A 17,207-nucleotide genomic window follows, 5' to 3' on the forward strand; every position below is an offset into this window, starting at 1 on the left:
TTTTGATAGGATTTAGATCTGGGCTCTTACTGGGACATTCCAAAACATTGACCACCTAGTTGAAAAGCCATTCCACTGTTGACTTGGATTTGTGCTTCGTTTCATTATTGTTCTGGAAAGTTTCTTCATCTTCAGCTGTCTAACAGAGGCCTGCAGGTTTTGTGCCAAAATGGAATGGTATTTGGAACAATCCATAATGGAGCTATCTTGACTAGAGCCCCAGTCCCAGATGAAGAGTAGCATCCACCACCGTGCTTCACTGAGGCTATAGTGATCTTTGGTGATTGTTTATGCAGCAAACATATCTTTTACAATTATGCCTAAAAAGTTCTACCTTGGTCTTATCAGATCATGACAGATTTTGCCACATGGTTTGGGGTGATTTTAGGTGAGCTCTGCTACAGTATTTTTCAAGTACTTGGTTCGATCTACTGAAATACTTTCAATGCTGCAAATTAATGGTGAAAATGGTAATCATGATTATTGTGCTTAATACTGAAAGTATGATTGTTTTGTTTCTAATAATTTCTATGGTCCATGTAGTTGACAAGCGGCTATTCCTTTAACTGGATAAATATCTGAATTAAAATAAGACTGTCACATTGTTTTATTATTGATGAAAATGAACACAGAGAGGAAAGTAGTTTTTTTTTTTTTTTAATTTTAAATGAAGCGGTTTGTGGTACAGCAGCTGGAAGTTGTTATTCACTTGCGTGTATTTGTGTGTATGTTCTGTGTGCAGTGTGTGAATGCCGGTATGGACACTCTGACGCTGGCCCGGTTTGTGTGTGAGCTCAGTCTGCTGGAGATGCAGTTTGTCCCTGTACAAGCGTCTCTGCTGGCCTCCGCTTGTCTACTCGTCGCCCTGGTAACCAAGGACCTGGGGGGATGGGTAAGTGTGTCTGAGCACCTCGTATCATTGGACACAAATTTACACACACCACAGTATCAGAATCCAACTTATCTCCCTTTCTGTAACACACTCCTCCAATCATATTCATTAAGTCGCTAATCATCAGATTTATCTTTGGCTCATCTGTGTGATCAAACACACATCTGCACGGAAACCGAGCAGGACATTTTAAGCGTAACGATATGCAGTAAAATCATTATCCATAATAATCACATCACTAACAGTGTTAACTGTAGTAATAATAATAAATGCAAAATTATGGAACAGGATGCGATTTGGTTTTGACGTATTTTTGTAAATTACTAATTTGTTTTTGGTGCTCGTTTGATGCAAATTGCAAGGTTGCCTCTTTTTTTTTTTTTTTTTTTTTGTAAGTCATTTTCTTTTATATGCCATGTCAAGTAGGTTAGTCAAGATTATTCCTTTCTATCTTAAGCTAAGTTAATTTATTTGTTAACTATTTGTTATTAATTTAAGACTGACACACTGCGTTTTTTATCAGTTTAGAGTTGCGGTAACTGTTGTGGAACATCCATGAAACTAGTTGGGGGGGTGCTTCCCCCTCTTTTCCCCTCGCTTTTAAATCGCTTATGAATGCCCATTCAGCCGTGCGCATTTCGCTTTTGAGTTAGCGCCATTGATTGCCTCATTAATGCAGGTTCCCTATTAACGTTGAGGGTTAAATCCAAAATATTGCCAAATAGGTGCTTTTACATTTTCCTTTGAAACCAAATCTTCCGCCATCGTATTGTCAGTCAGTCAGCTCGCTTCACTCTCGTCACGTGCTAAATGAAATTTGATTCCTGCTGATCTGTGCTGCGACTCTGACTCATCCGGCTCATGCTGAACTGAGCAGATGCGTTGTTTAATTGTAGCGTCTGTTCTCCAACTCAACTAAATTTTTATTACTATAAAAAGGCAAAACAACTGTGGGGCGGTGGGAAAGTGATGTAATCGGTGTGTGACCCGAACACCGTGCAACACAGACTATCACAGCAAGCCTTACATACCTTCCAAGAGTATAGCCGGTAACCTCCTTATATTTTGTATGCACACAAAATGAAAGCATTAAAGCTTGCTGTACCTCTCTTGGACCTCTAGCCCTCTTTACAACCGCTGGTTGTTGGTCCTGAAAGCCTTGTTGACGTGTATACTGTCTCTCTCTCTCTCTCTCTCTCTCTCTCTCTCTCTCTCTCTCTCTCTCTCTCTCTCTCGCAGACGCCATCTCTGCAGTTCCACTCGGGCTACAGCGTGGAGGATCTGGCGCCTGTGGCTCGAAAGCTCCAGCACATGCTGAACAGTCCGTCCGACAGCAAGCTTGCCACCGTCCACAGCAAATACTCTCACAAGTAAGCTCATTCAGCCAAGCCTTTTAGTGTGCTGCGCACATGACTGCACATTCCATCAATTATTCTTATGCTCTTGTAGCACTAGGACTATACTGTACATTAAATTATACCTGGCCAGGAAGCTGCCTTTTAACATTCTACTAGTTACATTGTGTTTACTGTAATTTTGGAACATTAAGATAAGACAAGATTAAAATATGTGTTAGTTCAGCTAACTAACAATCCTAACTAGCAATTGTTTTCTTTATCACTTTAGCAGCTTTACTCCAGTAATTTGCAGATGCATATATGATGACTATTAATTTGTTGCCGCACATCACTTAGTTGTGTTGGTTGTATGACACTTTAAACACTTTGGGACTGCTGCTGTTCTAGGAAAATAATCCAAGATGTGGTGTGAAATATGAAATACACCTGCTCTTCCTACCCCAATATGCATTATTTTCCTATTACAGCATCTCCTGATGTTTTATTCCTCTTATACAACAGAAGTTTCCAGCGAGTACAATTTTAAATGTATTAATGAAAGACATTGTGCTTTTTAACCCTTTAGAGTTGTAAGTGGTCTGCCAGACAAGTTAATTCCTGTTATCTCTGATATTATAGCAGCTATAAACGTACTGACTTTGGAGATGCCTTCCATAAATGTTACAGAAAGCTTCATGTCGGTCCTACATTTTAGTTTGTAAAATAAGACATTTTCTTAAGCATCCACCATGCATCCACCTCTGTCTAACTTGTATATAGAAATTATAACATTAGATTCATATTGATGAGCTCCTACTATTATATCAATGCAGCTGACATCATTATCAGAGCTGCTGTTATTTGAAAATGAATCAAGTCCTTCTGACCAATCAGAAATGAGAATTCAACAGCACTGTGGTATAATTAGAATTACAGCGCTCCAAAAAAACAAACACCACCACCACTTTGAGTTTCATTTAAAATGAATGATCCCATGTCTCCAGCAGATGTTTGAAAATCTTTGAGCTGTTTGACTAGCGCAGCAGTTCATTCATATTTGATGGCGCAGATGACGGTTGAGATGTCGGTGTGGATTTTCCCTCCATATTGTTTAACATCCAGCTTCTTTTTCTGACAGGGTTTTCTTTGAAGTTGCTCTGATGCCTACCGTGAGCTCGGAGACGCTTGAGAGGTTTCTGAAGTGAGCTTGAAGAGATCATTTGTAATCAAAAAACCATGTAAATATTTGTACTTAATGTTATATATCTGCTCGTGTGTAAGGCATGCGGTTATGCAGGAAGCATGTTTGTTTATGTTAGGAAGTTTTCTTAGTGCAGTTTTAAATCGCTGTAAACAGTAGACAACCCAGTGTAATAACACACGAATATGTTGTTAAAATTGTTAAACTGTATTTTATTGATAATATTTCTAGGTTGTTGATCAGTGTTTTAAAAGAAGTGTTCAAGTGCTGTTCTTAAAATGTGTGTTTTATGTATTTGAACCATGTTATTAAACCATGTATATGTATTTCTGTAAATATATTTTTTTCAGTATTATAACAACCCTATTGTATGTGTTGGTAGTAATATTTCTACGTTTTAGTCTTTGCATTTGATTAAAACAAGTGTGTGTGTGTGTGTGTGTGGACTTTGTGTGTGTGTGTGGACTTTGTGTGTGTGTGTGTGTGGACTTTGTGTGTGTGTGGACTTTGTGTGTGTGTGTGTGTGTGTGTGGACTTTGTGTGTGTGTGTGTGTGTGTGTGGACTTTGTGTGTGTGTGTGTGTGTGGACTTTGTGTGTGTGTGGACTTTGTGTGTGTGTGGACTTTGTGTGTGTGTGGACTTTGTGTGTGTGTGGACTTTGTGTGTGTGTGTGGACTTTGTGTGTGTGTGTGGACTTTGTGTGTGTGTGTGGACTTTGTGTGTGTGTGTGTGTGGACTTTGTGTGTGTGTGTGTGTGTGTGGACTTTGTGTGTGTGTGTGTGTGGACTTTGTGTGTGTGTGTGTGTGGACTTTGTGTGTGTGTGTGTGTGGACTTTGTGTGTGTGTGTGTGTGGACTTTGTGTGTGTGTGTGTGTGTGGACTTTGTGTGTGTGTGTGTGTGGACTTTGTGTGTGTGTGGACTTTGTGTGTGTGTGGACTTTGTGTGTGTGTGGACTTTGTGTGTGTGTGGACTTTGTGTGTGTGTGGACTTTGTGTGTGTGTGTGTGTGGACTTTGTGTGTGTGTGGACTTTGTGTGTGTGTGGACTTTGTGTGTGTGTGGACTTTGTGTGTGTGTGTGTGTGTGGACTTTGTGTGTGTGTGGACTTTGTGTGTGTGTGGACTTTGTGTGTGTGTGGACTTTGTGTGTGTGTGTGTGTGTGGACTGTGTGTGTGTGTGTGGACTTTGTGTGTGTGTGTGGACTTTGTGTGTGTGTGTGGACTTTGTGTGTGTGTGTGGACTTTGTGTGTGTGTGTGGACTTTGTGTGTGTGTGTGGACTTTGTGTTGTAGTAACAGGGCTTGACCAAAAGAGGGCAACATATATTTGACCGATGTGTATTGAGTTGCCACTTTATGTCTACTTTTTACCTACAGCAATTAGCCCTCTTATTAGGAGATGCTGCCATGTTCGCTCAGTTACAGAGCCCTCCAGATTTATTGGGCATTTCATAAAAATGAACAAATTTATTGTGTAAAACAAACATAACACAATTCAAAATGTTCACTCAAATGAGGAGACAGTACGAGATTGATCAGCCAACTATAATAATATCCGCTTGGTGGTGGTTCTGTGATGGTCCCTTTTTGTTTTTGGACTGATGCATATAGAGACAGAGGAGCTGCAGTTGGGAATTGTGCACCCAATATGTAACCTATATTGTAAGTACGGTGAAAGGTTGTGATCCCTTTTAGAATTTTCTATATTTCTGCATAAATATGAACTAAACCATCAGATTTTCACAAAAGTAGACAAAGAGAACCCAGTTAAACAAATGGGACACACATATTATACTTGGTCATTTATTTATAGAGGAAAATGATCCAATATTACATACCTGTGAGTGACAAAAGTATGTGAACCATTTAGGATTAGCTGTTAATTTGAAGCTGAAATTCTAGTCAGGTGTTTTAAATCAATGGGATGACAATAAGGTGTGTGTGAGAGTGCCCTGTTTTATTTAAAGAGCACCTATTATGATTTTGAAATGAAGTGTATCATGGCATGAACAAAGGGGATTTCTGTGGTCCTCAGAGAGAGTTGTTGATGCTCATCAGGCTGGAAAAGGTTACAAAATCCACACCACCAATCCACAGTCACATAGATTGTGATGGCAATGGAGGGCATTTAAGACCATGGTTACCCTCCCCAGGAGTGATTGACCAACAAAGGTCACTCCAAGGTCACAAAGGAACCCAGGGTAACTTTTAATCAACTAAAAGCCATGTTCATGAGTCCACCATTAGGAGAACAACAATGGTGTGCATGGCAGGGTTACAAGGAAAAAACCACTGCTCTCCAAAAAGAACATTGCTTCCCTTCTGCAGTCTGCTAACAAATACATGTACAAGACAGAAGGCTATTGGAAAAATGTTTTGGGGACAGATGGGACCAAAGTAGAACTTTTGGTTTAAAAGAGAAGTGTTATGTTGGGAGAAAGGAAATGATGCTTTCCAGCATATGAACCTTATGACATCTGTGAAATATGGTGGTCATATCATGGTTTGGGGCTGTTTTGCTGCATCTGGGCTGGGACGACTTGCCATCATTGATGGAACAATGAATTCTGAATTATACCAGCGAATACTAAAGGAAAATGTCAGGACACCTGTCTGTGAACTAAATCTCAAGAGAAAGTGTGTCATGCAGCAAGACAACGACCATAAGCACACAATTTGCTCTTACGAAGAATGATTAAAGAAGAATAAAGTTAATGTTTTGGAATGGCCAAGTCATTGTCCTGACATTAATCCAATAGAAATATTGTGGAAAGTCCTGAACCAAGCAGCTCATGTGACGAAACCCACCAACATCCCAGAGCTGAAGCTGTTCTGTACTGAGGAATGGGATAAAACTCCTCCAGGTGCAGGACTAATCAGAAATGTTTAGTTGCAGTTATTGCTACACAAGGGGGTCACACCAGATACTTTGCCAGTCACAGATATGTAATAATGGATCATTTTCCTTCAATAAGTAAATCACCAAATATAATATTTTTGTCTCATTTGTTTAATTGGGTTCGTGTGATCTGCTTTTAGGACTTGTGTGAAAATCTGATGATGAACCACAAACTTTCAAGCACCACTGTATGAAACGAGTAAAACATGACAGAGTGTGCTGTTCTAGGAAAATAATCCATGACAGTGTGATGCGAAGCGAACGTCCCCATGTGTTTTTTTTCACCTTATACCACAGCGACCTGCCAGCCATTGCAATTTTTCATTTATTAATGAGCAGGATTTATAGGAACATATAATGTTGTGGAATGGCTTTGAGACAAGTCTTCAGTTGCATTATTGCAGCTATAAACAGTCGTTCCCTCACCAGTCTCTCTCTTTATCTCTCTAAGAGTTGAGAAAAAGTTAAGAAAGTGTAGCTTGTCATGTTACTGCGGATAAAACACAAAGTGGAGGAAAACTTACTGACTGCTACAAAGTGCTGACACTGGAGACTCAATCCCTACAAGTTAACTAAACAAGTCCTAACAGAAAGCTTCACCACATCAACGATTATACATTTTTCTTTGTTAAATAACGTTTTTTTTTTTTTTTTTTTTTTTTTTTTTTTTTTTTAAGATTTGTTTATTATTAGCCTTATATTATGTATATTGTCTGCCCTAAGTCCCTGTGAATGAGCTGTTACTAAAGAAACAATGACTTATTAAAATGAGCACATTAATATAAACCTATCATTTGAGTTACATCTGGAACTACTGTGAGGGTTGTGCTGTATTAGAAAATTATTTTTAAGAGAATTAAAAAGCACTGTGATGTAAATTAAACTAACAGTCACTAAATCAGGACCATCAGCCACTGTACTGTAGTACTGTAGTATTATTTCTTCCTGCCTCTCACAGCAAACCCGTCCGGAAGCAATAATGTTTGTTTGTTTTTTTATATAGGTGCAAAAAACCAAATGGGAAACATAGCTCCTGCAACCACAAAGTTTTATTCAAGAGAAATTCAATTTGTATTGAGCAACAGAGGGCACATTTTTTATTCTGTCCAAGCTCTCGCTTCAGGTAATCAGCATTCTGCGACCCTTGATTATGTGCTTTAGGATTGCTGGGAGCAATTATATGCCAATCCAATCCATTACAGCTGCTGCTACAGGTTGTCACTTTGCTCTGTTCTGAGATCAGTTCGGTGATACACAGAAGTGTAGCTCAGGCTTCGGACAGATGATGCTGGCTGGAGATCTGCAGGATCAGGAACGTTGAGTGGACATGGCATGTTTTGACCACATCTTGTTTCTGTTAAGTATTCAAGGAGCTGGACGACATGCTGTGTTCAGTCGGTATCTTAGCTATCTCTTTGGTGGGTTACTATTCTGCTGTTATCAACAGTTTGTGCTTTGTGTTACTAAGTGGTGGCTATCAATAAAAGAACACTACTGAGACAAGTTAGCATGATGTATTACTGCTGCATTAATGGAATACTCCAGCACTTTTCAATCTAATCTTTCTTCAGTGTACGTGTAGTGCATGTGCAAATACTGTGGACAATACGTGTGTACTGAGAAAGAACAGAACTCTAGTTTACTCCAAGTGCTCTTGTAATGGAAGTCTAAGGGCAGTTGAAAATTCTTTAAGTATGCAACTATATAGCTACCATAAACCTAAAACTACACTGTCAATATACTGTACTGTAGGTCTTACCTCTACATCCACATGTGAGTTGTCTTGCATTTTCCTGTGTTTAACTACAGTATGAAATACATTTTAACATGTATAATTTTTACAGTAGTGTGTATACATTTTGGCCACTAACATCTCATATAAAAACTCAAAAAATGGACAGCTCACTCCAATTATTGACGATCGCAAACTTTACACTTCCATAATCGACAAACTGGCTAATGTGAACATAGACCTTCAGACTTTTGGATGAGACAGGCATGAGAGAAAGTCTAATCAAAACTGTTTCTAAGTAGTTTTCTCCAATTTTGTCCAATTATCCTAGACTGGATTGATGCAGTAAACAATAATTCCAGTAATACCATATTATGTTCGTAACACAATCACAAATTCTTCCATCTGAAAATGTAGTCCCATGTCCTAAAGGACAATTTGAAGAGATTTAAAGCTGAACTGACCAAATCCCCACCTTCCTAACAAGCTGGGATATGTGAAGAAAAGAATTTCACTATGCTGTAATGTATATGAGACAAATAAAGGCTTTCTCTTCTTCTTCTTCTTCTTCTTCTTCTTCTTCTTCTTCTTCTTCTTCTTCTTCTTCTTCTTCTAATTAATGAATGCGTTCTACAAAAATAGGTTCTTCTCATTAATGAATATTGACTGCCCTAAAACTGCCATTATACCTTATACAGCTCTGTTGAACTCTTGAATATGATTGGTCAGAAGGTGTGGATCAATTTTCTATAACAGAATCTCTGATTCTGGCTGTAAGGCAAATCCCAGTTTTAACATGCTCATTCTAATACATTATCGTTTCCATAGTATCAGCTCATTCTCGAGGACTTGCAGTGAATGGTGGGTACTTCACATAATCTAAGTCTAATAGTCTAATAATGAATGGCTTTAAAAGGTGTTATGAAACACATAAAACACATAATAGGGGTAAGTGGTTAAGATGGCGGCCTGCTGATTGGAAGATAGTGAATTCAAGTCTTAACATTACCAAGCTTCCACTGCTGAGCCCTTGAGCAAGGCCCTTAACCCTCAACTGCTCAGTTGAGTAAATGAGATAAATGTAAGTTGCTGTGGATAAAGGGCATCCACCAAATGATATGGTGAAGCTTTCTGCAAGGAGATGTTTATTTAGAATTTATGGATAGAGTCTCCAGTGTCAGTGCTATGTAACAATCGTATGTGCAACTGAAAGTTTCCTGCTGTGGGAAAGTTAAGGACAGAAGATGGTGGATGAAGGTGAGCTTTGTGGTTACTCGGTAAGAAGCTGCAGTTTTTGTCTTAGTAACATCAAGAGAAGTTTCAAAACTTTCTTTGTGGATGTTCCATAAACATTGAACTTAAATATAAAATAATAAGCACAAAAAAAAAGAAGTAATGAATAAAACGGCATTGCCAATTTACTGTGGTATAAGAGGAATGAAACACTGTTACAGGAACATAGTCGACATAGGGGGTGGTAACCTTAACTCCACGTCATATCAGGCAGCATCACACCACCCTATCGTAGATTATTTTCCTATAACAGCATACCCATCATATTTTCTCCCTTACTGACACTTCAATTATAAGTGTGGCTCAAGAAATCCAGTTTTCTTTGTGCAGGGAAACGTGAAATTCTTGCTACAGACACAGGAGGCAGATATTAGTTTAAAACCCCTCTTGTGTATTCCTTTAAAGTATATACACAAGTTTGTAAGACTCCTCATCCTGCATTTTATTGAAACAAACGAGTGTGTATATATAGAGGAGGTCATACAGTATAAGATGCATACTGTAATATATTGAGGATAATTAGTTCACAATAAATGGTGCAAGACTTTATATTTTGTAAAATATCTGTTTGGAAGGTTTTAATATTTAGTATTTTAATAGCAAATCACAACCCTAATCATCTTCCATGATTAATGTATACTGTCTCAGTTTTATATAGTTCGCAAAAAAAGCTCTTCCTTTAACCAGTCTTATAAAGAACAAATGGGCAGAATCCCATTTTTTGTGACAAATTGCTAGATGAGTTTTTTTTTATTATCCATTATTCCAGTGTGTCTGAAAAAGCATCATCATGAAGCAATAACAGACCAGCCCTACCCACTATAACACATGGGCTGGTGTGGAGAAAACAAATAAATCAATGGTTCAAGGAAGAGTAAAGTATAGTCATTCAGGACAGTGAGAAATTCTCAGCAGGCTAATATGTAGCTGGATATTTGTCTCAGAAACCAGGTTGCCTACATCTGCTTGAGTGACCTTGATGTGTTTTATAGCCCGAATTACAGACAAATCCGTCAGCTAATGATGTGTGGTGCACTGTATGCTCATTGTGTCTAATGATTCTGTATATCTGTCTTTTCAGTGAAGTGACCTTGATAGCGAGGTGATGAGAAATTGTACACTTTGTGTTCTGCATTTGATTTGGGTGTGTATAGATAATTTCACACTGTGCGCGATTAAGTGACACAAATGTTTGACGCGATGATGCTCTTGAATCGAAACAATAGATCCCTATGGAGCTGTTCACACCGGGCACAATCATTCGCGCCGCGCCAAAGTGACACTTTTTTCGTCCAGTGTGTCAATTTTTTTCCTGACGCTGTGCGAGGAAACGGGCCGACCAATTAGATTTGAGCTTTAGATTAGTGCCAGGTGTGCATCCTCACAACCTGGCTTCTCCGTCCTCCTCTCAAAGTTAGTTTCTGTGCTTCTTAACAGTTTGTGTTGTGGTGTTAACCACCAACATTTATGTGATTCTTCTTCATTTAGTGGTCAAAGATGATAGGCTGATCAGATGAATAGTGGGTTGTGCCACCTAGTGTGCAGGTGCAACACCGTTGGTCGGCGATTCGATTTGCTTCATCGCGTGGTGCTCAGTGAGAAAGGAGAGTGTGAGAGAGAAGAAGAGAGGGTTCTGATATGGAGATTCATTGCCTCATTGTTGTGTTCATGTTCTTTTAAGATGAGCATTAAACAAGGCTTTGTTTACATCAAGGTGATGTATAGTTACAGCAGTAACTACTGTGGGCTTTCCTTTATGCAGATAATGTAAAACAAAAACATTGTCAAAAGAAAATATAACGGAGGCATGGTGGCTTAGTGGTTAGCACATTTACTTTGCCCCTCTGGGGTTGGGGGTTTGAATCCTGCCTCTGTCCTGTGTGTGTGGAGTTTGCATGTTCTCCCCGTGCTTCAGGAGTTTCCTCCCCCAGTCCAAAGACATGCGTTGTAGGCTGACTGGCATTTCCTAATTGTCGGTATTGTCTACCGACCCCACACCTTCTGGACAGCGGTCAAGTGGTATTTTGGGCCAGTCCTCTGTGCAAGACTCGCAACATGCCACAACATTTCAAAGTGATAGAGGTCAAGCCTCTAACATTGCTCTTTTGAAATGAGAAATTTCTTCAGTTTGTGCCACTCAGTATTCCTGTCATTGAGTGTGACCCCATCTTCTTTAAATGCTGTTGGACTCCAAATAGAACAATGTGTATTTTTCACAAGGTTTTTTCTTTTGCCACAGAGTGTATTTCGAGCAGTGTTGATGAAGTCTACCTAATTTATTTATTTATTTGTTTGTTTGTTTGTCTATTTATTTATTTATCTTCAAGCAGGACGGTTAGTACTGTATGAACCTTTGAACCATTCCAGTCTTGCTCAGTGTTTCTTTCTCAGTGCGACTGCATCCTTCTGCTAGCTTTGGATACTATTATCTGTAATTGCCCAGGAACTAACAGTACTTGTGTATGATGCTTGCAGTACTGTTTGTTCCTGATTGGTCATAAGCACTCCATCACACAATGTGCAACACTATACACACTGACTAGAGATGCACTGATCGCGATACTGGTCTGATACCATGCTCATTTACTTGCACTTGTACTTGTGAAACATTCTCCGATACCATATGATACTACGTGACATAATCCTACTGTAGATTTTCATGCTAATGAACAGACAACAAAATTACAGTGATCTGGACGTATTTCACAATTAATGTTGAAAGCAAAGCAGACTGCAAACTGTACTCAAAAATATCAAGAGAAGGAGCATTTTCCTACCATGCCTGATAAAACATGTATTTTTAATAGAAAGTGTGAAGGCACACACCCACATTTATTTCTGAGTGAGAGCACTTCAGTTCTGCGAGCACTAAGCACTGAATCACACATGCTTCCTTTCCCCTTGCTTGCCAGGAGAAAGCCTGGCTTTACACTCTGCTTGCGAGTCAAGGTGGATTTCATGGCACTTTTGTACACAGTTTTATTGACCATGCTCTCTGATCCTGCTCTGTGCTCTCAGTTTGTTTGCACTCATGCTCTTTATCGATGCCATTTAAATGCTACAACATTTTAAAAATAAATCTTAGTACCAGGAGTTCACTGCTAGCAAGACAAGGCAACCAACATAAAAAGAGCTAAATAAAATGTTCCATGATGCCCCTGAATGCTTAATATCACAGAGGTTAATTATTTTGTTTTTTATCAGTATCAACAAGTACCATACTCGTACTCTGTGTGGGGAAAAAATGGTATGGATTCATCTCAAACACATCTCTATGATGGACAAAAACCCCCCCAAAAAACAGTAGTCTGGTTTATATAGGGCCATCAGAGCAACGGGGACGAGCTGGTATTTGACCCGGCACTTTTCAAACTACTGTGGAGCTGACCCAGTACTTCAGGCAATAACAGACAGGACTGACTCTGTTGAAAAACCAATCAAAACACCCAGTTCAGCTGGGGGTTGGGACATTTCTCCTAAAGGGGATCTCCTGTGAGTGATAATGGGTTTAACCACACTTTGGTGCTCACTGGCACTTAATAATAGTGTCATGATAATAATCAGTATCGCTAACTTTTTCAATATTTTAAGAGACATCCGCTCAGATTCTGTATTCTGAATCGATTATAGGAACTAATGACTCTAAACAAACTACTCTGATAATCATTAAGAGGTTTGTGTATCATTAATAGTGCAAATTTGTAGTAAATATCATTAAAGCACATTTTTCCAAACCACTTTTGGAGTACTGACTCCACCCCTGGGTTTATTGTTTGTGTTGGTAAAAGGTGTGCTGTTTCTGTCGTTTTAAATTAACCTTCAAAGTTTGTTTTTCCTCAAAAGTCATACAAAACAAATGATGATTTTTATAGCACAAACATTTTCACGTTCTCGCAAAAGTTTTAGTGCATTAATCACATCCGTACAATGTTATTTTTCTTTGGCCATGTTTTGAAGTTAGGATCATCTTAAATGTTGATGTTTTGTTCTTATTGCAGTTATTACTACTGAGTTTCAGCATCTGCCCATGAGTTTTTTCCTGGGAAATTTGTTGCAGCTTGTTTAAGTTGAACTTAAACTGCTCAAGCTGGATCACCAAATGTCTGATCAGATAAAGGAACAACATTAACCAGCACTTTTTCCTGATTGAACATGATGATGACAGACACTTACTGTTGTCTCCTTTAAATTCATGAAAAATGAACTAAAACCCCTAATTCTCTTGTTAACATCCAGAATGATCTGTTCCTCTCAGGATTTCATCCTCAAGTCGTCTCAGACAGGGAGTTCTTCTTGCCACCGTCATCTTGGGGCTTGCTCTTCAGGGATCCAAATCTACATCCACATTTCTGGAAAGCTGCTTTGTGAAAAAAAGCTATTGTTAAAAGCACTGTATAGATAAAACTTAAATGAATTGAAAGGTCCTGCAGATCACCAGCTTTTTTTTCTTTCTATAGTAAGCACTTGCATTTATCCTCGTTGGAGGTCTACAGTTAGTGACAGCAGCAATAGACCTAAATGTCTCCCCTCTGTAAAATCCCTGCTTGACTGAGGACTGATCTCTGATTCAGCAACTTCTCAAAGGTCCTTTGAAATCCGTTCTGATCACAGCTGTATTACACTTGACAGAATTCTGTTTTGAGCAGTTCTGTAGCAGAGCAGGACAATATGGTGTGTGTGTATATATATATATATATATATATATATATATATATATATATATATATATATATATATATAATATATATATATATATATATATATATATATATATATATATAAAATATATATATAGGCTGTAGTTCAGCAACTGTAGTTTTTTTTTGTTGTTGTTATTGTTGTTGGTTTGTTTTAAACAAGAACAAATACAGCTCCTGTAGTAGATCCTTGGTTGCATTTATCCAATGAGATGCATTCATGTAAATTGTTTAGCTGAAGGCAGGTCAGAAAGAAATCAGAAAGGTATGCTTTGACAAAAATACAATATTTAAAGATGAACAGACAGAGAGATTATTCCACAGATGTGGAATATATGAAGAATGGCCAGTGTCCTTCATATTACATTAAACCTTTTTCACCGACTTTCCTGTAGAGAGGCTTTGTGTGACATTGCACCAAAAGAAATACATTGTGCACCATGTGCATTCAACCATTCATTCAAATTGTCCCCCCCCCCCCCCCCCCCCCCCAAATGGTCTTTAAAAAAATTTGTTTATTTATGTACAATCATGATCACAACCTGGAGTGCAATATGATGGACCAACTTGGACCACTGTTTTAAAGACACTTTTTTTTTTTTTTTGCTTTGGGCGATGTTTTCTAATTATATCGAAGCATCATCATAATCATCTCTTCATAATCACATGCATGAGTAGCTTTGCGGTGACTATAGTTAGGCCTCCTGCAGATGGGATTAATTTGGGAAAATGTGGTATGTTCAGTCAGTGCTGTTAATCAGCTCGCCCCAGCCCCTGCTTTGCAGAGTGGGTGGCCAAATGACAAGTAAACAATGAATTAATTTTTAATGCTTGTACAGAGCAGCATGGCATTAACTCTGGAGAAGAGTGCACCGCCCTGCTGCCACGGGAAGATTTGTTGTGAGGAACTCTGGGAATGACAGGAGGAGAATTAAGAACATCGAGCCTCATTGTTTGGTGGAAATCACAGAGAATGGAAATAGGGTGTGAGTTTTAAGTAGGGACACATGCCAGTCTCCGGAGTGGGTGTCCTAACACATCACATTTACATATAAGGAAGTCATTTATTTCTGAACCGACACTTCCTTGTCTCCTTATTTTCTCTTTTTTTTGTTGTTTTTTGCTTGACAGACCAGTTTTCATCAACCCCCTTCTTTTAACCATGTACCACACCCACAACTCCTTCTGACTTTTCATTCTCTCATCCCTGTGGCTTCATGGTGTGTAATGGTACAGTTGTGGCCTGTTTCAGGTGGAACACTGAAAGGTTCTGTTTGTCTGCCAGTGCTAATCACCAGGTAGACAAATGGAGGTAGACACTTTGAGTCAGTGTTTATTTCACCTGTCTGCATGGTGCGAACTGCTGGGAAATGCAACAAGAGGACACAGCATTGGCTCTGACTGCATTGGCTCTGGAAATTATTCGAGTGGATGTGGGGGGAGAGAGTGCGCGAGAGAGAGAGAGAGAGAGAGAGAGAGAGAGAGAGAGCGTGAGAGAGCGCAGTCTTTTATCAGATGTAGTGGAAATCCTTCTCTTTCTTATGCAACTAAATATGGAATAGTTCACCAAATTGAGAACAAACTGGTAACTACAGTGCATGTTAAAAATCAGATAAAGAAATATTTTTATACACTTTTTAAAAAAAAAAGAATTTCTTTCACATCACAGTGGAGTCGGACGCTATCCTGGGAACACTGGGTGTTGGATGGAAATACCCTCCAGTTCATTCCAGGACACCATGCACACACATTCCCATCTAGGGGCAGTTTAGCAAAGCTAATCCACCTAATGGCATTATTCTGGAGGTGGGAGGAAGCCAGAGAACCCAAATTAAACCAAGAAGGGCGCAGGGAGAACATAAGAAACTCCACACAGACAGTAACCTGAAATCAGGATCGAACTCTGGATCTCATTTTTGTTTTTCTTTTATAACCCCTTTTGTTATTAATTCCTATGTTACTACTTACTCTTATTCTTCTTTAAATTTGTTTATATCTTCTTATTAATGCTGCTCATGTTGTGTTTCTATCTCGTATCACTTTTATTATCTTTTTAATACCTTTCTGAAGAATGTTTGCATTTTATGTATAAAGGTGATATACGTATACATTTTATAAGTATTATTATTTAAAACCTGTAGATATCATTCCTGCAACAGAACACTCTACTACAGGTTGGTTGGCTATTTAAATACTAAACCACTTATTCCTTCCACTACCATTTTGATCTTTATCCTTTTCTTGCTCTATTTCAGAAAGCACAGCTGAAAAAAAACATTGTTTTTTGTGTTTTGTTTGTTTGTTTGTTTTTTTGCAATATTGCCAGAATCACAGCCAAATGTGCTAAAAGAATAATATAGGCACATTAACCTTGTTGGGAATCTTGTGGCATAATCAACAGTGCTTATCTAGCTTTTTAGAATAACCCAATCTGAAGAAATCAATGCCCTTCCAATTATGGTAATTATATCTAAAAAATGAAACAAGTAAAACCTGTGCATCTCAGAGAATGTTCGATATTTCACTGTAAACAAAGTCTCGATTAAACTTGATTAAATGCACAAAAGAGTGCATCTCACAGAATGTTTCACATTTCACTGTAAACAAAGTCTTGATTAAACTTGACAAAACATTGGCACATCATTTGCATGAAGACAAGATAAAATAGGCTTTTGTCAAAGCAGCCTATTTACTGTTTGCAAAAAAATGACAGCTATTACAAAAAAAATCCCCCAAAAAATAAATAAAAAGGAGACAAGTCTTGCATAAAATCTCCAGCGCAAAACCAAAGAAGCAAAATTTGTACAACAAACTTTTCTTGGCTGATCGAACCTATTTGGTTAAGATGAGAATTGTGTACATTTCATTTCTGGCCTGAGTGCTTTTCGAATGAGATACAATACAGTTCAGGTTTTGCCAAACGTTACTGCTTTACTGGACCTGACAGCAAACCTGTAAGTACATTTTTTTTTTCATTAAAAAAACCCATACATATCTCAAATCTTTAGGGACCTGGTAAGTTAATGAGTTCAGGTTACTATCAGTGTGGAGTTTCATATGTTTTTCCTGGGTCTATGTGGATTTTGTGTGTATCCTCCAGTCTCTAAAAATGTCAGCAGTTGGATTGAATGTAAATTGCCTCTTTGTGCGGTTGGGTGT

The 17,207-nt window shown here is 38.5% G+C and overlaps 1 protein-coding gene across 3 annotated transcripts in view; it reads left to right on the plus strand.

Moving 5' to 3' along the window:
• ccnb3 (cyclin B3) overlaps positions 1-3,791 on the plus strand; it is a 12,762-nt gene extending 8,971 nt beyond the window's left edge. For all 3 annotated transcript variants that reach the window (XM_017471108.3, XM_017471110.3, XM_017471111.3), the window contains 3 exons: positions 743-892; positions 2,132-2,262; positions 3,368-3,791. In XM_017471108.3, coding sequence (XP_017326597.1) covers positions 743-892; positions 2,132-2,262; positions 3,368-3,434 — 348 coding nt within the window. In that variant the 3' untranslated portion in view covers positions 3,435-3,791. The remainder of the gene's footprint in view (positions 1-742; positions 893-2,131; positions 2,263-3,367) is intronic.
• The last annotated feature ends 13,416 nt before the right edge of the window (positions 3,792-17,207 follow it).

This window comes from Ictalurus punctatus, chromosome 7, assembly GCF_001660625.3.
Source record: "Ictalurus punctatus breed USDA103 chromosome 7, Coco_2.0, whole genome shotgun sequence".
Lineage (NCBI taxonomy): Eukaryota > Metazoa > Chordata > Actinopteri > Siluriformes > Ictaluridae > Ictalurus > Ictalurus punctatus.